Source organism: Clarias gariepinus, chromosome 20, assembly GCF_024256425.1.
Source record: "Clarias gariepinus isolate MV-2021 ecotype Netherlands chromosome 20, CGAR_prim_01v2, whole genome shotgun sequence".
Classification (NCBI taxonomy): Eukaryota; Metazoa; Chordata; class Actinopteri; order Siluriformes; family Clariidae; genus Clarias; species Clarias gariepinus.
The window spans coordinates 242869-267099 of record NC_071119.1 but is presented as its reverse complement, the minus strand read 5'-3'; the positions used below and the strand labels follow the sequence as shown (position 1 = coordinate 267099).

Genomic DNA, 24231 nt, shown 5'->3' with positions numbered 1-24231 from the left:
TTGCTCTGCTGAAACCTCACTATAGAGTAACTAGGAAAGGTTAATTTATCACCATGACGACAGTCAGCGTTTTAACACTTACATAAAACTATAATAAAGTTCGGATGTGACTCAACTATCTTCTGTCTGGAGATAAACATCTGTCTGTCTGTCTGTCTGTCTGTCTGGGAGAGGAACACGTGGGTTTATGAGAAATAAACAACCGTCTCTGTCTGACTGGGAGAAATAAATACCTGTATGTCTGGTTGTCTGGAAAGAGGAAGACCTGTCTGTCTGTGAGAGATATGTCTCTGTGAGTGGAAGACCTGTCTGTCTGTCTGTAAGATAAAGACCTGTGTGTTTGCGAGAGAAAGACCTGTCTCTCTGTCTGTCTTTCCATAAGAGGAAGACCCATCTGCCTGTCTGTCTGTGAAATAAACAACTGTCAGTATGCGGAGGAAGTCCTGTCTGTCTGTCCGACCTGTCTGTGAGATAAAGACATTTAGTTTTTAAGTGTTTAAAGAATCAGCAATCAGACGAATCCTCTGATAAACATTTTAATTTTAGCTGCACACACACACACACACACACACATACAGGTGTTGTAGAGTGGTTAATGCTCTATAATAAACTAGAACACATGCTGTTTATAGAATTTATATTAGAATTCTAATAAATCAGGTGTTACTGAGAATCACAGTGAAACACAGCAGCAGGTTAAAGTCACACACACACACACACTCACACACACACTGATTGGTCTTCTTGCTTAGAGATTAGGTGAACAAAATAAGTCATTATGATGTCACAAACACAGTTTCATATTTGCTACATTTTTAAAACAAACTCTTTTTGCCCTGTTACAATACAGTTGCACGTCCACTAGTCCACTTCTGATTAGTGAAGGTCAAGGGGACAAGGCTGTGTCGTAATCAGCATTAAGACAGGGAGTGAAGTACACAAGCCATGGGAACACTACAACAAACACAGACAGTGAGACATGAACAGCAGACAGACAGACAGGTGAGTTTAAATACCATGAATATAAGTTCTTATTAGATGACTAGTGCTAATCATGCTAATGCTAATTTCACTTGCAGTAGTTAATGTGATTATATACAGATTAGCATTATGATGGTACTGAGTGATCAAGCAAGACGCAGGAACTCGATTAGCTGAGTTTTTATAAATAACAGCACGCAGCATTGTTACAATGTAATTTTGACATCAATATTTTTACTTTAATTTATAAAGGAAGAATGAAAAAACATCCTGAACGTTTCTCCGTGAGGACGTTGTGTCGCTACATCATGGTCGGCATCCGATTAAACAAGCTCATTTAATCAATTAAACACGGGCTACCTGTTCACTAAAACTAGCTAGCAAGTGATTCAATAAGCCTTTAACCAGTGATAGTTTGTCCCAAACAGCTAGTTAGCGCAAACATCCATGAGGTAATAAATATGCTAGCTGGTTAGCATTACAGCGAGAAGCTGTCATTAGAGTAGCTAACCATAAAAAGCTAGAGATCAAAAGGGCTAGGTTGTTGCTTGTTCTGTTCCTTTTTTAATGATGACATCATCAGCGAGCGCCACTGTCATGTCTTTAACATTTTTTTACATCCGCCCAATAAATAAATAAATAAATAAACACAGCTAACAACATGAGAAAGAAATGATGAATTGAACATGTGCTCCAAGAGGATGTGAACAAACAACATCGAAGAAGGAAGACCTGTAAAACAGAAAGTAAAGAAAGAAAGAGGGAAAGAGGTGCATTCTGGGATTGCTTGAAGATTCTTAGTGCAGAAATAGAAGAGGAAATAAAGTGAAGATTCATCATTATTCCTGATGAACCTGATGCTGAAGGTTATCGTCCTGGTGAGATCAGAGGTCATTCTTGTGTCCTATACACATTCTTCCTCCATCCCTTCACTGACCGGTGCTTCAGAGACCTCAGGTTCATCATCTTTGCACTGGAAAAGACAGAAACGGTGTGAGTGTGCTGCTGATGTTAAGGGTAAAAGCTTCTACACTGGCAGTTCACCTGTGTGATGACATCACGGGCCATGGCCTGGTGGGTGTCCAGGTGAGTGTTTCCAAAATAGTTTCCAGTCTCACTGAGCGTCTCACGGACCACAGCCGCTTTGCACTGCTCAGTGAACATCACCTAAAGAAGTTATCCAATCAGAACAGCGATCATCATCCAATCAGTCTAAAGAGCATGACACAATCAGAATGAGAACAGGGGTAAACGATCTCATGTACCTCGGTCTCATCACCATCACTCTTCACCACTGTTCTTTTCACTGCTCTTGAGTGGGTATGGCCTTTGGTTCCGTCCTCTGTCGATGCACACCGTCTGACCACTGCCCTCTGACCCACCTATACAGGTAGCACACATCACCCACCACATTATCCCACTACTTGATCCCATACAGAGGCAGCAGAGTTCATTCTCTAACAGGCTGATCAAGCTTCACTGTCACAAAGAACACTTTAGGAAATCATTCCTACCATTCGCCATTACACTGTACAACCACTTACCTCTACCAAAATATAGTGAGGTCAATAAGTATTTGATCACCCTGTGATTTTGCAAGTTCTTTGCAAGTAACTTAGAAATCATGGAGGGTCTACAATTTTCAGCATAGGTGCATTTCCACTGTGAGTGACAGAATCTAAAAAGAAAAATCCGGAAATCACATTGTTAGATTTTTTTTAACAATTTATTTGTGAATTTCTGTGTCAAATAAGTATTTGATCACTTCAGTCAAAATATTTTAATATTTGGTACAGAAGCCTTTGTTAAAAATTACAAAGGTCAAACGGTTCCTGTAGTTTATCACAAGGTTTGATTTTGTGATTTTGGCCCACTCCTCCATACAGATTTTCTCTACATCTGTCAGGTTTCGGGGCTGTCGCTGAGCAACATGGAGTTTCAGCTCCTTCTAAAGATTTTCTATTGGATTTAGGTCTGGACACTGGCTAGGCCACTCCAGAACATTGATATGCTTCTTACGGAGCCATTTCTTGGTTGTCCTGGTTGTGCTTTGGGTCATTGTCACGTTAGAAGACCCAGCCACGACCCATCTTTAATGCTCTGACTAAGGGAAGGAGGTTTTTGCCCAATATGTCACAATACATGGCCCCATTCATCCTCTCCTTAATACAGTGCAGTCGTCCTGTCCGACTGTGCAGAAAAACACCCCCAGAACATGATGCTTCCAGCCCCATGCTTCACATGGTATTATTGGGCAGATACTCATCATTCTTCCTTTTCCAAACACGGCGAATGGAGTTAAGACAAAAAGTTCTACTTTGGTCTCATCTGACCACAGGACTTTCCCCCATGACTCCTCTGGATCATACAGATGGTCCCTGGCAAACTTCAGACGGGCCTGGACTGAATGTAATTTTCGTATTTTTCTTTTTAGATTCAATTTACAGTGGAAATGCACCTATGCTGAAAATTGTAGACCTCTCCAAGTAAAAGAACTTGCAAAATCACAGGGGGATCAAATACTTAAAAACCTCACTGTATACAGTATACATATCCCCTTATTCACTGTCACTTTACAGTCATTTTACACACACTAACAATTTGCACATTTCATCTCTTTTCTTATTTTGAATTGCCAGTTTGCAGAGTTTTTTTTATATATATATAGCATATGCAATACTGTATAAATTTATAAATGTTACAATTACATTCTTTTGTTTCTCCACCTTACTACTTTTTGTGTAACCTGCCACTGCTTTAATACAATAATTTCCCTCACGGGATTAATAAGGTATATTTATAAAGGGGAGTTTTGGGTTGGAGATTGGGGTAGTGATGTAAGGTTGGGGGTTAGGGGTAGGAGTAAGGGGCTTTTGGTTTGGGGAACAGTGTACGTTGGGAAATTAGGGGTAGTGGTGTAGGATAAGGGATTGGGCAATTGGTTAGGGTTAAGGATTGTACAGTAGTGCAGGGTTAGATTTTTAGGTAGTTTTTTAGGGTAAGGAGGTCTAAATTAGCAGGTACCTGTGTAGTGTGAAGGATTTCCCGTTCATCCATGTACAGTTCCTTAGGCTCAGTCTGCAGAGGAACAGCAGCTTCCACATGAACCTGCTAACAAACATAAGAAGTAAATAAAAAAACAGAGTGCTCAGGTGAAAAAGATCAACTTGCATGTTTAACACAAAGCATGATTTTCAAGAAAGATCCTCATCATCCTCCTCCTCATCATCATCAAAACTCAATGAGGTTCCCAACGAAAATCAAACACTTCATGATCAGTAACAAAAATTAAACAGCTGTTCAGTCACCTCCAGTCTGATCAAAACAAATTTTTATGATCCTAAGGACTAATCTCAACCTCCAAGCATGCCTAAATGTCTCTCAACCATCATTAAGTAGAGAATCGTACCTCATCAAAATAAACAAAGATCAGCTCATTAAAATTATCGTTACTTAACTAAAATAAAGAACATTATCCAATTTAAATAAATAAATATAATAGAAATGAAATCAAAAGTGATTTTTATCCAATTAAAAATGTTTCTGCAATCTAAATGGAAATGGATTTTTTGGAAGAATTTTTATGATGTAGATGGATGTGACTGAAGAACATGAGTAAAGCAGAACCTCAGCCTATCAGGAGAACATGCAAGAGCATCAAACAGGACATCCATGCAAATAACACAATCATAAACCATCAGTGCAGGAGTCATCAGTTCATCTGGAGATACTTTACACCAAACCAGTTTCAGAAACTTCTATCTTCTCCAGATAATTTTAGACAGCAAACAAAAACAAACTAATCATGCAGTAGTGTCAGGTTCTAAAGGTCATACAACTCCAAAATTAGGGAGCATTAGTTTTAGTTATGCAACATTATTTATGAAGCAGGTTTTTGAGTGCGGACCTCATGATGTTAGAAATTCTGCTGATTCATCTAATTACAGAAACTGAAATGTCATCCTTGTGCCAGGAACTATGAGGAGCAAAAGGTGAAGCTGGGGATAAAAAATGGAGAGAAGGACCATGCTCTGATCTTACCCTCCTCAGATTATCATCATCATTATAATCATCATCCGTAACATCCTCATTACGAGGAGCTTCTTCAGAAGAACACATTTTATGTTTATCTTCTGACTTTTTTAAAGCTTCTTGGATGAATGGTGCCTTTATGCTGTCCTGGAGAGAATCTTGGTTCTCCTCTTCCCCGCTCTGAGAAGTAATAGGACTTTTAGTGCCATTTTGTTGGGTCTTCATGCTAATGGATGTTGCCCAGGCTACATTTTGTTCTAGTGCTAATTCTGAGTAGCTTGATTTTGTGAAGAACATCTGTTCTTCAGGTAGGTGGAGGACAGACTGGAAATTCTCTTGTCCTTTCTGAATTTTTATGATTTCAGGCTCCTCAGCTTTGGAAAGGTTTTGCAGTGTTGTATCATCACCTTCAGATGTTCTTGACTTGGTAATTCCCAAGTTGACACATTCAGATGTTAATAGATTTTCTGTAGGAACAAGTTTTTGAAGTAATGCAAGAGCTTCATCAGTGCTTAAAGAGCGTACAGTGGTCTGGTCAAATTCTGAGAAGCTGTGACTGAATGAAGCTGCCTCTAAAAATTTAGTTTGATTATCAGACAGTAAAGATTCTGAATGTGGACGTTTTGAGCTGTGTGATGTTGGTGCCTCAGGAGCCTTGATCGAAAACTGATATGATTTATGGTCAGAGGTTCTTTCTGGTCCCCAAAGAGTTTCACCAAACTCAAATTGCTGTGTGACTCGGACCGTGTCTGGTGTTTGTGGAGAAACATCTGAGTGAGAAAATGGGGAAATGTCTTGCTGAACAATGCTGTCTTTCAAAATGAAACAGTCTTGCTGCATTTCAGCATCTTCAGTGTAGGTGCTGTGGGTTTCTTGATCATGTTTTTGTTCTTTTGGAGAAAGTTGTTGATCCTCTTGATGTCTCTGGTCTATAGATTGTTCATGAGCTGTATCATCTTGGACATGTGGTGTCATCAGAGTAGATATCTCTGAACTAACAGCCTTCACCTCTGCTTCAAATATTTGAGGCACTTCATTCCAACCTTCTGATGGTTGCTGTTTCTCCATGTTACCTTCATAATCACATGCTGACTTCAGCTCAGCATGTTCTTCAGCTGAAAGTTGATCAGATTCAGGATTTACAAAAATGAAATCAGACTCAGACGGTGTCCTAATTAGGTCTGGGGTTTTCTGTTTACAATCCTCTGGAGCAGAACTCTTCATCATTTCGTCCACTGAAGAAGTGAGTTCCTCTCCAGGTCCCTGATCACCCTCAGTGTGCTGCAGGACTCTGTAGGAATCAGAGCCAGAGAGACGAGACTGTAGAAACTCTGAGGAGGACTTCTCACTTTCTTCCATGTCACTTTTCTCATACACAGGAGAAAGATCATCGGGTGGAAATCCCAGAAGTTCCTCAGCATGTTCATGTGACATGTTTGTTGAAAACTGAGCTTGGTTTGAGTGCAAAACTGATGAAAGCTCATGTGAAAACTTGTCAATGGAGGACTGACTGAAGCTGAAGATGTATGGCTTTGGAGATTTTGCTGCAGGTAAGATACTCAGGATATTGTGTTCTTCAGGTTCAGTCAAAGCCTGATCTGCATTCTGACCTGCACCTGAGAGCTGGATGATGAAATGCAACAAAAATGTTTAAAATAAATCAGATGATGAAAGTGGAGAAGGGAGATCAACTGAAAGTCACCGGTAGGATATGAACATTGGGCAGTCATGTACATTCGCATGCTGCTGTTTAAAGTAACGTATCTGAAAACGACCATGAGTGCAAGTGATGAAGAAAAACAGAAACCCAAGTGCAGTGTTAAACAGGCTGATGGTAAAATGCAGTTCTTCTAGAATTACAGCCACTTGAATAATCCGCTGCACCATCACCCTGTCAGCTGGTGGTAACCATGGTAACCCCATAGCATTAAGCTGCCTCGCTAGGAGAGATGGTACAAACTAGCAGCTACTTTATTTAACGGAATGATTCATTTGTTAGCCATATCTACTAAACACACATCTCAGCCCCACCTACTGAACACATGGTACCAGCCCCGATCACATAAACACCTCAGCCCACCTACTAAACACACACGTCAGCCCTGCCCATGGAACACACCCCAGCCCCACTCATTAAACATTTTACACACTGTATAAATGCAGATCATTTACTGCTTTCTGTTTCACCCAGATGAGGATGGGTTCCCTGTTGAGTCTGGTTCCTCTCAAGGTTTCTTCCTATTACCATCTCAGGGAGTTTTTCCTTGCCACTGTCGCCCTCGGCTTGCTCACCAGGGACAAACTGACCATTTTGATTCATACAAATTCACATTTCATACAAACTTAAATAATTCTTTTGACTGTGTAAAGCTGCTTTGCGGCAATGAAAATTGCTAAAAGCGCTATACAAATAAAATTGAATTGAATTGAATTAAACACACATTTCAATCCTGCCGATTGAACACATCCCTCAGCTTCAACCCACTAAGCACACCCCTTAGCATTATTTACTAAAACACATGTCTCAGTCTCAACCTCACTAAGTCCCGCACACTTTGACAACACTACCAATCTTATCTTACAGAAAGATCAGCGATTTAAACACACTGAACTTAAAACACTAATCCACACACACACACACACCCTTACTTACCGGTGCTTGTGGAGCCAAGTGTGTGGAGTTGGGTGCACCCTCCTGACACGCCCACTCATCTCTATAACATACACCAACGTTAATTGCAGTTATACAATGGAAACAGATGGGTGATCAGTAACAGTAAGACAAAGTGTGGGATTTAATAATAATTTATATAATAATAATATATTTTAAATAAAATCGACTTACTGTGTGACCTCCAGCTCCTCTAGCATGTCTCCATGGATACTCCCGGAGTGGGTGTGCCCTACAGGCTCCGCCCAGGATGGAATGTCAAGCAGTGATGCCATCGATAGGTCCTCCTCTGATACTGCAGCTGGGGGCTTCTGGGACACATCCGCTCTCCTCACCATCCGTGGACTGACCTCCTGCACTGAGGACAGAGCTGCGCGCACACACACACACACACACACACACGTTTGTACTGTTCATTGTAATATATGTAACTACTTCAGAGGGGAGAGCTCCATTACCAGGTCAAATTCTAATATTTACTAATCTTCTTCTTTGTCTTTGGGCTGTTCCCTTTCAGGGGTCGCCACAGCGAATCATCTGCCTTCATCTAACCCTATCCTCTGCATCCTCTTCTCTCACACCAACTAACTTCATGTCCTCTCTCACTGCATTCATAAATCTCCTCTTTGGTCTTCCTCTAGACCTCCTGCCTGGCAGTTCAAACCTCAGCATCCTTCTACCGATATATTCACCATCTCTCCTCTGAACATGTCCAAACCTCAATTTGGCCTCTCTGACTTTATCTCCAAAACATCTAACATGGGTTGTCCCTCTGATGAATTCATTCTTGATATTCTTATATTTACTAAGAAAGTATAAAAATAACACAGAGGGTATCATCCAAAATGTCTCTACTGTTCAGCGTGTGTGTGAGTATGTGTCTGTACTTTACCTTCACTGTGGTCCAGTGTCCTCTCAATCTCTGAGTAAGTTCTGGACGTTTGTTCCTGCATTGTTTTGTTAAGCTGTGTTTTGATAAGGTGGACAATGTCCATGCGGTTTATTTTGGTCAGTTTGTTTAGAAGACAGTCCTCTGGAGACACACATACACACGCAGTATTAATAGCGTACACTACAGGAGTGTTATTAACACTAGAGAATGAAGGACTGACCTGTGGCGTGTTTGCCCTCGCGCTCGATCCAGCGCTGAAGAAGAGCGCTACTCTGTTCCTGCAGTGAGTTCGGGTTCTCCACTCGGACATGCTGAACTTCATTCTCATTGAACTCAAGCTCTTTAGCTAACTCTATACATGATTACAAAGCCACAGACTGAGCTTTAGAACATTTCGTATTAATCAGATTACACTAGAACAAGTTAAAATTTAATAGTGAATAAAGAGTAGAAAACTTCAGAAATTAGAGAGCCCAGACAGGAAACATGTCTCAGCTGGTCAGGATTGCTTATCTTTTACTTTCATCCTTTCCTGCACCATGATGACATATGCTACTACTAACTCACCTGTCCAGCTAAACCCCAGAAGATCAGCAATGATGGACAAAATCTCCTCTTTACGATCAGCATCATCACTCCAGTCCACTGTGAACAACACGCATTAACTTTTTTATTATCAGATATACGACTATAAATTAAAATAAAAGGGTATGCTTTATAATTACTTATATCACATTCTAAAAGTTTAAAGTATAATAAATACATAAAAACTCGTTATTTCACAAAATGTGATTTAAAAGAAAATGAAGGAAAAATGTTCAAATGATAGCAGTTCATGCTAAAGTGATCACAATGTAAAAGAAAAATTATAAAATGGTCTAAATACTCTTACATTAGTCAATCTTGAGATTTGAACATTTATATGAAAATGTGTATTAACTAAGAAGAACAAATAGACAGGACAGAACACACACACACACATGAAACCCTTTACAAACAGACACAAGAGCACAGATGATAACCAGGACAGGACAGGACAGGTACAAACAGAAAGTGAGTGCAGGAATAAGGGTTCATTTTTAAGGGTAGGAAAGAAGGAGTCATAAACCATGAAGGTACCTTTACTCTGATCTGGACTACTGCTGCCTGAGAGTCGCTGCATCTGTGTCTCTACACAATCCTCCCAGTTTGGTCTGGTTTCAAATATGTCCTCTCCTACAGACCGGGTTTGGAAGGGTTTGGACCTGCTATCTCCATCAAAGACAGTTTGGGGACTGTCCTTGTCATCTGAATACATTTCATTACCACCATCTTCATTAGTTTGACCTGAATGAAGTGTACCTGATAATGCATGTTCTACAGACACTGGTATTTTAGATACTGGTGTCTTGGGTTTCACTGACGAAGAATGGATTCCACTGATGAGGTCAGAGAAATAGATATCTGTTTCTGATTTGGGCCTTTGGTTTTGCTCAGTAGACTCACCTTTGCCCAAATTGTTGTCAAAGCTGGTCACTTTGACTGGAATCCTTGATTTTGGTTTCCTGCTTTCAGGTTCTGCGACATTATCACTAGATGAGCTGGGAGACCAGTGTGATGGTATCTGTAATGTCTCTCCACTAGGGATCATAAAATCATCTTGAGTAGGTGTCGGCATTTCAACAACTGACTGCTGATCTTCCTCTGCTGATGAATCAGACGACTCCATATCTTGCTCGGAGTAGATAGATCGGGTCACTGTAGACGTGGCGGTATCAATGTCTGCTATTGATGAATCAAATTCCAGATATTTTTCTTCTTTTGGGCTCTCTGAGTCACTGTGGCTTTCTGAATCTCTGGTCTCATCTGATGGATCAAAAACATCTTGAGGTAAATCAACACTTTTTATGTCTAATGAAGTTTCCAGTGAGGTGCTAAATTCTGTTGCACTTTGACTGACTTGCTCGCAAGCCCCATCCTCAGCAGGATCCTCACTTATTGGGAAAAAGACAAAAGCATCCAGGTCTTCCTCCATGCTCCTTCTGCTCATATCAATAGCACCACCCCTTGTCATTTCAAAGAGTTTCCCCTCCTGGAACAGGAAAGGGTTCGGCTGTCCATTTTCAGTCTGAGCAGGAGGCATTTCAGGTGTAGACTGCGGAGACCGAGTGTCTGAGATATGCCGTTCATCATCCTTCACATCTACACTCCAAGGAACTAAATCTCCCTGAAACTTTTCTGAAATGCTTTGCGATTTTTCTCCATGAATCTCTTCATAACCATATGGGTGTGGTTGTTCTTCCATAGCTTTTCCATCATATACAGGACACTGGGGCCAGGGGATTTCTCCAGTTTTCTCATCGACCCTGTGACGCTCAATATCAGCATTACTCACTAACATAGCAGCTGAATCTTCAGGCAATGCCACCATCGTGTCAACATTGTTTTCTTTGATAAGGCACTCAGGAGAAAAGTCTTCATGACTCAGCTCCTTTTTATCAATGTAAATTTGCATAGGTAATGATTCCATCTTCAGCTCACCAATGTTTGAAGCTCCATATTCATGGTTTGAAGGCAACGCTAAGATCTGACTTTCACTTAGGATTTGTTCAGGTTCCTCTTGTGGTACTTCAGTTAGTGATGTACATATGGACTCGGGTCCACACTCCTGCTTTCTGTCGTCCTCTTCGTAATCTAATGGACTTTCATCACAGGACTGAAGATCTTCATTTTCCCTAACCTCATAATCTCTATCCTGGGATGAAGTGGAAAAATCAAATCGGACCTTTCTCGTTTTGGTTTCCTTTTCAATCTCATCAAAGACCCTGATTTTTGCTGCCATCTTAAACATCTTTTCCTCAGGAGTAAATTGCTTTTTCATTTCATTGATCTCATGATCTTCCTCATCATTTTCCTCTTGAGATTGCTGAAAAGGCACTGATGGCTCCTTTGTGTCAGGAGTTTCAGAAGATAAGGCTAAATTATCCTCACTTTGGATTAACATTGCTTTGGTCATTACATTCTCCCCTGTGAGCTCTACAGAACTGGCTGAATCAAATGCCTCCATTTCAGGATCCTTACTTTCATGGATTTTTTCAATTTCCCTACTTGTATATAGAACCTCTTCATTTGGTGTGGCCTGTCTTTGTACTGGACCACTGCTTTGGAGGTTTTCTTCATTCAGTGAAGATGGCTTTGAGAGTGTTGAAAGGCACTGTGAGTCAGGAATCTCACCTTCTTCTTGAACTATCATTTTATTACTAACTTCTAGCTGTATGTTTTCTGTCAGGCTGATTTCTGGCTGATTGTTTTGCAAGTCATTGCTGATTTGATAAAATAGCTCTGGGCTTTTGGTGTCTGGTCTCTGGGCTATGGGACTTGTTTCTAAAGAGTCAGGACATGGAAAGTCCTTGGTTGGACTTGGCTCAATGGAATCAGGAGACTTTTTAGAAGACAAATCTTCCATAATAGGTGTAGTCTCTAATGAATCTCCGTGGCATAAACTTTTAGAGTCACTCATTATTACAGACTGGAGGTCTTCTAAATTGTATGGTCTAGACAAAGTTTGCTGAATTTCCTGAAGCCTTTCACATGTTGCAGTTTCTTTAACTGTTGCAACTCTGTAGCTGGCATGCAGTTCCAATAAACAATCATCTTCAACCTCAACATTTACTTCCTGCCCTGTTAGCTCTGGACATTTTGAAGGTTTTTCAACAGTAGTCATAAACCCATGCTGGTCTTCCATTTCTGATTCTTGGCAATGTGTTTTCTCAAGCTCTGATTGGACTAGGCTCTTAATTTCTGTTGATGATTCCTGCATTGAGTCAAGAGGAGAGAGATCAGTTTGACCAGATTTAGTCGCCTTGGGGTCTCCCTGGAAGGCACTTGTTGTTACAGGCTGCAGGTCGCAAAGTTTAACAACACTATACGACCTTTGATGAATTTCATGATATTCTTCAAACTCAGCAGTTTCCTCACACAAAATATCTGTTGTTTGTTTTGTTTCTTTGTGTGCGTAAACTTGATAGGTCCCATCAAGATCTTGAACTGGATAATCATCTCCCACATGAACACCTATTTCCTCTTCTATTTGGATTTGTGTTTGGATTTTTGTAGGTGAAAACATTTCCATTGCAGTCTTATACCCTTTCTGTTCATATTCCTCTGTCTCTTGTAAACCTATTCTCTCTTCTTCCACTGGACTTTTGATTTTACCGGATGATACGTGCACTGATTCGTTGGACCTGTGAGTAGAAAAGTCCTTTTTACCTAGTGTTATTTTCTCTAGGTCTGATTTGTGAACATGTTCAGGATAATTTTTTACATACTGAAGGTCATCAAGAACCTCCGGAGAAGATGTAGAGGATCTAGAATTGAGAATCTGCTGCATTTCCTGAACTTCAGAAGAAATCTCAGAAATTTCATTAATTTCTTTACAGTCATCAGATAGAGGAGCCTCATAGCTGTACAGCCTTTGCTGAATTTTCTGATATTCTTCAAACTCAGGAGTTTCCTCAGAGGATATATCCAAACCTTCAGTTTGCTTAGCATTTGTAAGTGTATATTCCTCATAGGTCTCATCTAAACCTTGACATGGATTATCGTCTCCCACATGAATACCTATTTCCTCCTCAGTCTGGATTTGTGTTTGGATTTCAGAAAGTGACACCATTTCCACTGTGGTTTTATACACATGCTTCTGTTCTTCTTCTGTCTTATGTAAAACTTTTCTCCCAGTTTGGACTGGACTTTTAATTTCTCTTGGTGATACCTGCATTGAGTCAGGAGACCTTTGAGTAAAGAAGTCCTCCTCACCATGTTTTGTCATTTCCTGTGAGTCTGATTTGCATACAAGTTCAGGATCACTTGTTACATGGTCATCAGCGAGGGCAGGGCGAAATGTTGAACACACTATTTGCTGAATTTCCTGAACTTCAGAGGAACTCTTAGAAAGTTCTATAATTTGCTTGGATTCCTTAGGTACTGGAGGCTCAGAGCTGTACAACCTTTGCTGAATTTGCTGATATTCTTCAGACTCAGCAGATTCCTTAGTGAATATCTCCAAATCTCTAGTTTGCTTAGCATCTGTAAGTGCATCTTCTTGATAGGTCTCATCCAAACCCTGACATGGACTATTATCTTCTCCATGAACACCTATTTCCTCCTCTTTCTGGATTTGTGTTTGGATTTCAGAAAGTGACATTCTTTCCACTGTGGTTTTATACACATGCTCCTGGTCTTCTTCTGTCTCATGTAAAACTCTTCTCCCTGTTTGGACTGGACTTTTGATTTCTCTTGGTGATACCTGCACTGAGTCAGGAGACCTTTGAGTAAAGAAGTCCTCCTTACCATGTGTTGTCATTTCCTGTGAGTCTAATTTGCATACAAGTTCAGGATCACTTGTTACATGGTCATCAGCGGGGGCAGGGCAAGATGATGAATATACCATTTGCTGAATTTCCTGAACTTCAGAGGAACTCTTAGAAATATCTATAATTTGCTTGGATACCTCTGGTACCGGAGCCTCGTAGCTGTACAACCTTTGCTGAGTTTTCTGATATTCTTTAGACTTAGCAGATTCATTAGAGAATATATCCAAATCTCTAGTTTGCTTAGCATCTGTAAGTGCATGTTTCTGATTGGTCTCCTCCAAACCCTGACATGGACTATCATCTTTTGCATAAACACCTATTTCCTCCTCTTTCTGAATTTGTGTTTGGGTTTCAGAAAGTGACACACTTTCCACTGTAGTTTTATACACATGCTCCTGGTCTTCTTCTGTCTCATGTAAAACCTTTCTCCCAGTTCGGACTGGACTTTTGATTTCTCTTGGTGATACCTGCACTGAGTCAGGAGACCTTTGAGTAAAGAAGTCCTCCTCACCAGGTGTTGTCATTTCCTGTGAGTCTGATTTGCAAACAAGTTCAGGATCACTCGTTACATGGTCATCTGTGAGTGTAGGCCGAGATGTAGAATACAGCATTTGCTGAATTTCCTGAACTTCAGAGGAACTCTTATAAAGTTCTATATTTTTTTTGGATTCCTCAGGTACAGGAGCCTCATAGCTGTACAACCTGTGCTGAATTTGCTGATATTCTTCAGACTCAGCAGATTCCTCAGAGGATATATCCAAACCTCTAGTTTGCTTAGCATCTCTGAGTACATCTCCCTGATAGGTCTCATCCAAACCCTGACATGGACTATCATCTTCCGCATGAACACCTATTTCCTCCTCTTTCTGGATTTGTGTTTGGATTTCAGAAAGTGACACCCTTTCCATTGTAGTCTTATACACATACTCCTGGTTTTCTTCTGTCCCATGTAAAACTCTTCTCCCAGTTTGGACTGGACTTTTAATTTCTTCTGGTGATACCTGCACTGAGTTAGGAGACCTTTGAGTAAAGAAGTCCTCCTCACCAGGTGTTGTCATTTCCTGTGAGTCTGATTCGCAAACAAGTTCAGGATCACTCGTTACATGGTCATCTGTGAGTGTAGGCCGAGATGTAGAGAACAGCATTTGCTGAATTTCCTGAACTTTAGAGGAACTCTTATGAAGTTCTATATATTTTTTTGATTCTTCAGGTACAGGAGCCTCGTAGCTGTACAACCTTTGCTGAATTTGCTGATATTCTTCAGACTCAGCAGTTTCCTCAGAGGATATATCCAAATCTCTAGTTTGCTTAGCATCTGTAAGTGCATGTTCCTGATAGGTCTCATCCAAACCCTGACATGGACTATCATCTTCCGCATGAACACCTATTTCCTCCTCTTTTTGGATTTGGGTTTGGATTTCAGAAAGTGACACCCTTTCCACTGTGGTCTTATACACATGCTCCTGGTTTTCTTCTTCTGTCTCATGTAAAACTCTTCTCCCAGTTTGGACTGGACTTTTGATTTCTCTGGATGATACCAGCACTGAGTCAGGAGGCCTGTGAGTTAAAAGGTCCTCCTCACCATGTGTTGTCATTTCCTGTGAGTCTAATTGGCAAACAAGTTCAGGATCACTTGTTACATGGTCATCAGCAGGGGCAGGCCGAGATGTGGAATACAGCATTTGCTGAATTTCCTGAACTTCAGAGGAACTCTTATTAAGTTCTATATTTTTTTTGGATTCCTCAGGTACAGGAGCCTCATAGCTGTACAACCTTTGCTGAATTTGCTGATATTCTTCAGACTCAGCAGTTTCCTCAGAGGATATATCCAAATCTCTAGTTTGCTTAGCATCTGTAAGTGCATGTTCCTGATAGGTCTCATCCAAACCCTGACATGGACTATCATCTTCCGCATGAACACCTATTTCCTGCTCTGTCTGGATTTGTGTTTGGATTTCAGAAAGTGACACCCTTTCAACTGTGGTCTTATATACATGCTCCTGTTCTTCTTCTGTTTCATGTAACCCTCTTCTCTCAGTTTGGACTGGACTTTTGATTTCTCTGGATGCTACCTGCACTGAGTCAGGAGGCCCATGAGTAAAGAAGTCCTCCTCACCAGTTGTTGTCATTTCCTGTGAGTCTGATTTGCAAACAAGTTCAGGATCACTTGTTACATGGTCATCAGTAAGGGCAGGGCGGGATGTGGAATACAGCATTTGCTGAATTTCCTGAACTTCAGAGGAACACTTAGAAAGGTCTATATTAAGCTTGGATTCCTCAGGTACTGGAGCCTCATAGCTGTACAACCTTTGCTGAAGTTTCTGATATTTTTCAGACTCAGCAGATTCCTCAGAGGATATATCCAAATCTCTAGTTTGCTTAGCATCTGTAAGTGCATGTTCCTGATAGGTCTCATCCAAACCCTGACATGGACTATCATCTTCCGCATGAACACCTATTTCCTCCTCTTTTTGGATTTGGGTTTGGATTTCAGAAAGTGACATCCTTTCCACTGTGGTTTTATACACATGCTCCTGGTTTTCTTCTTCTGTCTCATGTAAAACTCTTCTCCCAGTTTGGACTGGACTTTTGATTTCTCTGGATGATACCAGCACTGAGTCAGGAGGCCTGTGAGTTAAAAGGTCCTCCTCACCATGTGTTGTCATTTCCTGTGAGTCTGATTTGCAAACAAGTTCAGGATCACCTGTTACATGGTCATCAGCAGGGGCAGGCCGAGATGTGGAATACAGCATTTGCTGAATTTCCTGAACTTCAGAGGAACTCTTATTAAGTTCTATATATTTTTTGGATTCCTCAGGTACAGGAGCCTCATAGCTGTACAACCTTTGCTGAATTTGCTGATATTCTTTAGACTCAGCAGTTTCCTCAGAGGATATATCCAAATCTCTAGTTTGCTTAGCATCTGTAAGTGCATGTTCCTGATAGGTCTCATCCAAACCCTGACATGGACTATCATCTTCCGCATGAACACCTATTTCCTGCTCTGTCTGGATTTGTGTTTGGATTTCAGAAAGTGACACCCTTTCAACTGTAGTCTTATATACATGCTCCTGTTCTTCTTCTGTCTCATGTAACCCTCTTCTCTCAGTTTGGACTGGACTTTTGATTTCTCTGGATGCTACCTGCACTGAGTCAGGAGGCCCATGAGTAAAGAAGTCCTCCTCACCAGTTGTTGTCATTTCCTGTGAGTCTGATTTGCAAACAAGTTCAGGATCACTTGTTACATGGTCATCAGTAAGGGCAGGGCGAGATGTGGAATACAGCATTTGCTGAATTTCCTGAACTTCAGAGGAACTCCTATAAAGTTCAATTTTTTGGGGGGATTCCTCAGGTACAGGAGCCTCGTAGCTGTACAACCTTTGCTGAATTTGCCGACATTCTTCAGACTCAGCAGATTCCTCAGAGGATATATCCAAATCTCTAGTTTGCTTAGCATCTGTAAGTGCATCTTCCTGATAGGTCTCATCCAAACCCTGACATGGACTATCATCTTCCGCATGAACACCTATTTCCTCCTCTTTTTGGATTTGGATTTCAGAAAGTGACACCCTTTCCACTGTGGTCTTATACACATGCTCCTGGTTTTCTTCTTCTGTCTCATGTAAAACTCTTCTCCCAGTTTGGACTGGACTTTTGATTTTTCTGGATGATACCAGCACTGAGTCAGGAGGCCTGTGAGTTAAAAGGTCCTCCTCACCATGTGTTGTCATTTCCTGTGAGTCTGATTTGCAAACAAGTTCAGGATCACTTGTTACATGGTCATCAGCAGGGGCAGGCCGAGATGTGGAATACAGCATTTGCTGAATTTCCTGAACTTCAGAGGAACTCTTATTAAGTTCTATATTTTTTTTGGATTCCTCAGGTACAGGAGCCTCATAGCTGCACAACCTTTGCTGAATTTGCTGATATTCTTCAGACTCAGCAGTTTCCTCAGAGGATATATCCAAATCTCTACTTTGCTTACCGTCTGTAAGTGTATATTCCTGATAGGTCTCATCTAAACCCTGACGTGGACTATCAGCTCCCATATGAATACCTATTTCCTCCTTAGTCTGGATTTGTGTTTGGATTTCAGAAAGTGACACCCTTTCCAATGTGCTCTTATACACATGCTCCTGGTCTTCTTCTGCCTCATGTAAAACCTTTCTCCCAGTTTGGACTAAACTTTTGATTTCTCTTGGTGTTACCCGCACTGAGTCAGGAGACCTTTGAGTAAAGAAGTTCTCCTCACCAGGTGTTGTCATTTCCTGTGAGTCTGATTTGCAAACAAGTTCAGGATCACTCGTTACATGGTCATCAGCAAAGGCAGAGTGAGATGTGGAATACAGCATTTGCTGAATTTCCTGAACTTCAGAGGAACTCTCAGAAAGTTCTATAATTTTTTTCAATCCCTCAGGCAAAGGCGCCTTGTAGCTATACAAATTTTGCTGAATTTGTTGATATTCCTCAGATTCAGCAGTTTCCTCAAAGGAAACATCCAAATCTCTTGCTTGTTTAACGTCTGTAAGGGCACTCTTCTGATAGGTCTCGTCTAGACCCTGAACTAGACTATTGTCCCCCAAATAACCCCCTATTTCCTCCTCTGCCTGGATATGTTTTTGGATTTCAGAAAGTGACACCCTTCCTACTGTGGTCTTATACACATTCTCCTGGTCTTCTGTCTCATTTAAAGTTCTACTCTTAGGTGATACCTGCACTGAGTTAGGAGACATGTGAGTATCTAATTCCTCCTCACCAGGTCTTGTCATTTCCTGTGAGTCTGATTTGCAAAGTCCAGGACAACTTACATACTGTAGGTCATCAGTGAGGGCAGGGTGAGATGTTGAATACACTATTTTCTGAATGTCCCAGACTTCAGAAGAACCCTCATAAAGTCCTCTAATTTGTTTGGATTCCTCAGGTACAGGAGCCTCGTATCTGTCATCCAGACCCTGAACTAAAATATCAGACTCAACAGTAGAACCCATTTCCACCTCTTGGGTTTGTGTTTCTGTAACAGTCTTCTTTTCCACTGTAGTTATATACACATCCTTGAATTCTTGCTCTGTCTCATGTAAATGTGTTTCCTTAAGCTCTGATTGGACTGCACATTTGATTTCTGTTGATGATTCCTGCACCAAGTCAGGAGACATATAATAAGAGAGATCCTCTTCATCAGGAGTAATTTCAGGTGAGTTTATTTGAGGTCCAGGCTTTGGGTCGTCCAGGCCAGGTGCTGCAGTTAACCTTTGCTGACTTTTCTGATAATCTTCAGACTCTACTAAGGATTTTACAGCTTCTCCTAAGGAAATGGTATTGCTCCCTACATCCTGATTCAACTGGTCGCTTTCAACCTGAAAACTGATTTGCTTCTCTGTCAGGGCATGGCTTTCGATATCCGTGGGTGACTTGTGCATAAATTCCATCTCCATATGAAGTGGACCTTTGATCTCCTCATGAAAAAATGAACCTTGCACTGTGTTTTGATCTCGCTGGTCATTCTCTTTTGCCTCTTTTGTTTCTTTAAGAATTGTTTGGACTGGACCTTTAGTTGGACTTCCACTCTCTGTGTATGCTAGTTGCATTGCACTCTCCTCCTTAGGCTCATCTACTGTCTCTGTGAGTGTTTTAACCTTTTGCTCACTTAAAATTATCTTTCCTGGACTGATTTCTCTGGTTTGTTTTTCATAAGTTTCATCTTCTAAGTTAGTTTTAAGTGCCCTGCTACTGTACATAACTTCAGTTGACTCTTCACCTGCTTGCACATTCCAGTTGAGTTTTTCATTTGTTTCCTCATCATGAATTATATTTGAAATAAATTTCTCACTCCGGACCACTGAAGGAGCAAATCTGACTGCTGGCTTTAGTTTGTATGAATGGTGCTCCACAGCCGTGTGCTCTTCCTGATCAGTGTGTTGTATAATGCGAGTCTCCCTGTATGACTTGTAGCTGACTGGGGATGGACCTGCTGCCTGGATAAACAGCTGATACTCTGGACTCTCCTCGAGTTCTTCCTTGATTACAGCACTAAAGTCTTCAGAAGGTCTACGGTCAGGGCTAATTTGAGGTTCTTCAGATGTTTTCCGTTCATGGCTAGAACTTAGTCTTTGGGTGTGCAGTATTGTAGGACTATGCTGTTCTTCAGGTTCCTCATGCCACACCTTCAAAGTTACTCTTGAGTCTTTAGCTTGTATTTCTTCTTCATCCAGATCCTTAGAGCATTCTTTATTTTCCTCACTAAAAAACATCTCTTTCTCACGTGACATATCTGAAGCTTCTCCTTGCTCGCCATGCTGAATTATGTGTTTATCTGATGCTTTACATGGTTCTTCTCTTACACTGCTCTCACAATGAAGCCTGCTAATGCTAGGATCCTCTGATGTACTTAATGCCTGCTCATGGATGGATTGGTCATGGATGATTTGTGATGATTCTTCTGTGATCCACTGAGACCTAATTTCTTCTACTGATGGTTTAATTTTAGAGCTTGGAAGGTCAGATATTTGACCATTTGTAGTTTCCTTAGAAACATCTGTTGTAGATGTAACCACAACTGTAGTGATCACTTTATGTTCAAAAAGTCCCGATTTGCTCTTTGACGGGTCTTGTCCAGTTTGAAATGCTTTCATTAGCTCCTTCACAGACATGGAGTGCTCTATTCTCTCAGTCTGAGAGCGAGGAGATTTCGGAGATTTAGGAGCTGGAGTATGATGTTCCTCCGCTTCTCTCATGGTCAGAAAATCTTTTCTCTGGACAGCTGTCACTCGTCTCCCCTCTCTAACTTTGACACTCTCCTCCTTTTCCTCCTCTTCCACTTTCTTCTGAAGTGCTTTGACCCTGTCTTTGATGGATCCAATGGGTGTCTCAACAACTTTAGGAGACACAGGTGGCACGCCAATCTCAGAGTCTCCAAGAAGTGTGTCTCCATCTAGTGATTCCTCAGAGCTCATCCTCTCCAGCTCATCGTCAGAACTACAGCTTACAACCTCTCGATCTTTAAGCTTCCTTCTTGCTGGTTTTTTAATTCGTGGAGGATGACATTTCCGAGGTAGCACAACTTCTGTGAAAGTCTCTTCGATGGTATTCTCTTCATGGACAGGTTGAGCAGTCACAGGCAGGTCCTGAAGATAGCTCTCCAAGTCTTTACTAAGATGTGTAACCAATTCAGACGCATCCTTTTGGGGTGCAGATCTGCAGTCAGTGGCCCTAGTGATTCTCACCTCTCTAAGTACAGGTTCGATGACTTGGCTTTTCTCTTCTGCTGCCACTTTATTACTAAACTTAGGGTTTTCAGTGTCTTTACCAGTGTCTCCAACACTAAGAATCTTTCCCACTTTTTCCAAGTCCTCTTTGACCTTCTCAACTATCTCAAATGGCTCTTCTTCTTCATCTATACAGTATTTTAATCCATCCACCAGAGACGACTCTGAAACTTCATTGGATAGGAAGCCAGATATTTTAATAAGGTCCTGCTTCATATCTGAGACATCTGAGAGGAGATCAGGACTGGCGAGCGTGGCCGGGTCGTGGACCATGTGTGTGTGCAGTGTGGAGAATTCTGTGGATTCAGTCTCGTCCTCATCTTGAGTAAAACAGATTTACAGAACAAAAGGGAAATGAAGAGGACAAAGACATTGGATAACTGGTCAGCGCAGGTGAAATACAGTCAGACGTGGGGTAAAGTCCATTAATACTTAAATAAATAAATTATTACATCACACCCATGGATCCGGGCATTTATGGCTAGCGGCTAAGCAAAGGGAAATAAAGGAGAATGTGCCAGAACAAAATTTGCAGGAAATAACTTGCTTTAACATGTTGTATTCAAGTTTCCATACACACACACACACACACACACACACACACATACTGTACACATAAAGAGAAAAGAAGAAGAAAAAGTAGAAGTGGAAGAGCTACAGTAACCTGAAAATTAAACATCAATGAACAACGAATGAAACACAGATAATCTCAAGATTGTTCAGGAACAAAAACACAGACACATACACACATTACCCAATGATTTCACAGATAGCCATTATTATTATTATTATTATTATTATTATTAATATATTCCTCCTGATGCTATTCCTAATTAGGTGACTGAAATGAGTCTTTGTAATTCTGAGTGAGATGATGAATCATCAGGAAAAAACAGAGCAAAATCTGAAATGAAGACACACACACACACACATGTTACATGTGTAAGTCAAGTTATTTCCATGCAAAGCAACAAATGGGTGTTCATGCATTTACACATGAAATACATGATTTATGAAAAATAAAACATCCTAGATATCCCTTTAATGCAACTGAACAGCTGAGACATGCTGAGTGTGTGTGTAAGACATATGAGACATGCTAAGGGTGTGAGACATGTATATGAGTTATATTATATTGAGTGTGTGAGACGTGTGTGTGAGATGTGCTGAGTGTGTGCAAGATGTGTGTGAGCTGTGGTAAGTGTGTGTTAGATGTGAGTGAGAGTGAGATGTTTCTGTGCATGAGATGTGTTGAGTAAGACGTGTGTGTGAGATGTGCTGAGTGTCTGAGATGTGCTGAGAGTGTGTGAGTGTGTGTGAGACATGTTGAGTGCAAGAGATGTGAATGAAATTTGCTACTTTAGTTTTACAGTAACGGAGGTCCACTAACACACATGCTATTACACACACACACACACACACACACACACACACACACACACACACACACACACACACATTTAACTTCCACTTCATTAATAAAGAAATGATGAATAACTGAAGTGTCTCAGCTGGTTTGTGCTAAAGGGAAATCTCAGACTATTTAATTCAAAACAAAGAGGAAAAACTCAAAGCTCCATGAGGAGAAGAAAAGATACACTGTACTGTTTTAACCATCAACCGTGTGTGTGTATAAAATACTTTTTAAATAAATGGAAAAGGGATGAGCCGCGTAATTATTAAAGTCAGAATAAGATGTTTTGAGGGAAATAAGGGAAGTGTTTAACCCAGTACAGGTACAAGTTCATGAACCTTTAAAAAAAAAACAGAAATGGACTGTGAGGGACGTGTGTGTGTTTCAGCCACAGCACATGAGTCAAGGATCCATTCAGACATACACTCCTAACATTTTTACTTTTAACATCAGTCTGAACATTCACCCTCTAATCCTTTAACAAAGAAGAAACATAACTTACAGATTTAGAAATCTAAAAAGAAACTCTGGCTTACATTTGTCGTGCGTCTTCTCACTCTGCAATAGATAAAAGTTTACATATGACTTTAAACACACACACATTTTATATCTAATAGATATGTAATGATGGTTTGGTGTGATGGTACCTCTTCATCAGCATCCTGGTCTGAGTCAGACTCCTAAAAAACAGAATGCCAAAAAAAGAGATGTGAACATTAATCAAACATTCTCTAACCGAGGGTGCAAGCTGCCTGAGTTACTGTACTTAAGTATATATTTCATATACCTGTATACAAGTAGTTTTATTAGAGAATACTTTTTATTTTACCCTGCTACATAATACAGCAATTATCTGTACTTCAACTTCACTACATTTCTGCATTGTATTGTATAACATAACCACAGTGGTGTGTAGTATTTGAAGCAGTATTAGACGCAGTTACTGACTCTTATGGGAAAATGTGTGACTTACCTTTGCCTCGAGAAACACCTTATTACGTGTTAATACAAGCCCTGAACCAAGTACGTCAGTACTTTTACTCAAGTAAATGAAGGACTTCTACTTAAGTAATACGTCCCCCAGGGAATCTCTACTTTTACTGATGTACAGGATTTGTGTACTCAGCCCACCTCTGACTCACACACACACACACATTTTTCTGCTGCAATAATAAACGTTACTGTCGCAGATCTGACTCCGCCTCTTCTCAGTGACTCCTCTAAACCTCTGATGCTGAGTTATAAAATGTTTGTATTATCTGCTCTGCTTTCAGCTTTCGAGGTCATTCTGTCGATTTATTTAAAATTGTTCTAGGGCTCTTGAGCACTCCTTATCTCCAGAGTTTCTCCAAAGTTCCAGAGTTTAGTTCTGATGTTACATGCCCATCAACATAGCTGTGCTGCGGGTCCTGGCATACATGTGTGTGTGTGTGTGTGTGTGTGTGTGTGTATATCAGTTAAGAGGAACATATTTGTACTGTAGTTTGTAGCCCTACCTTTGAGTAAACAGGAAGTGTGATGTTCAGGTTGCAGATGGCGTTGAGGTTCAGACTACGGTAAGTCCTCGGTTCTTTGGTGAAAGAGAGTCGACCACATGGTTCTTGTGCGCTGTCACGGATCTAACGATC

The 24231-nt window shown here is 40.8% G+C and overlaps 1 protein-coding gene across 1 annotated transcript in view; it reads right to left on the bottom strand.

Moving 5' to 3' along the window:
* Nucleotides 1-522: 522 nt before the first annotated feature.
* ank2a (ankyrin 2a, neuronal) overlaps nucleotides 523-24231 on the bottom strand; it is a 66371-nt gene continuing 42662 nt past the window's right edge. The window contains exons 35-52 of the mRNA XM_053479504.1: nucleotides 24100-24222; nucleotides 23251-23283; nucleotides 23140-23161; nucleotides 19222-21509; nucleotides 18802-19179; nucleotides 18462-18465; nucleotides 16920-17231; nucleotides 9696-12629; nucleotides 9144-9221; nucleotides 8797-8928; nucleotides 8577-8717; nucleotides 7859-8054; nucleotides 7667-7727; nucleotides 5023-6636; nucleotides 4006-4089; nucleotides 2247-2363; nucleotides 2026-2148; nucleotides 523-1954 (exon numbers count right to left, since the gene is read on the bottom strand). Coding sequence (XP_053335479.1) covers nucleotides 1886-1954; nucleotides 2026-2148; nucleotides 2247-2363; nucleotides 4006-4089; nucleotides 5023-6636; nucleotides 7667-7727; nucleotides 7859-8054; nucleotides 8577-8717; nucleotides 8797-8928; nucleotides 9144-9221; nucleotides 9696-12629; nucleotides 16920-17231; nucleotides 18462-18465; nucleotides 18802-19179; nucleotides 19222-21509; nucleotides 23140-23161; nucleotides 23251-23283; nucleotides 24100-24222 — 8709 coding nt within the window. The 3' untranslated portion in view covers nucleotides 523-1885. The remainder of the gene's footprint in view (nucleotides 1955-2025; nucleotides 2149-2246; nucleotides 2364-4005; nucleotides 4090-5022; nucleotides 6637-7666; nucleotides 7728-7858; nucleotides 8055-8576; nucleotides 8718-8796; nucleotides 8929-9143; nucleotides 9222-9695; nucleotides 12630-16919; nucleotides 17232-18461; nucleotides 18466-18801; nucleotides 19180-19221; nucleotides 21510-23139; nucleotides 23162-23250; nucleotides 23284-24099; nucleotides 24223-24231) is intronic.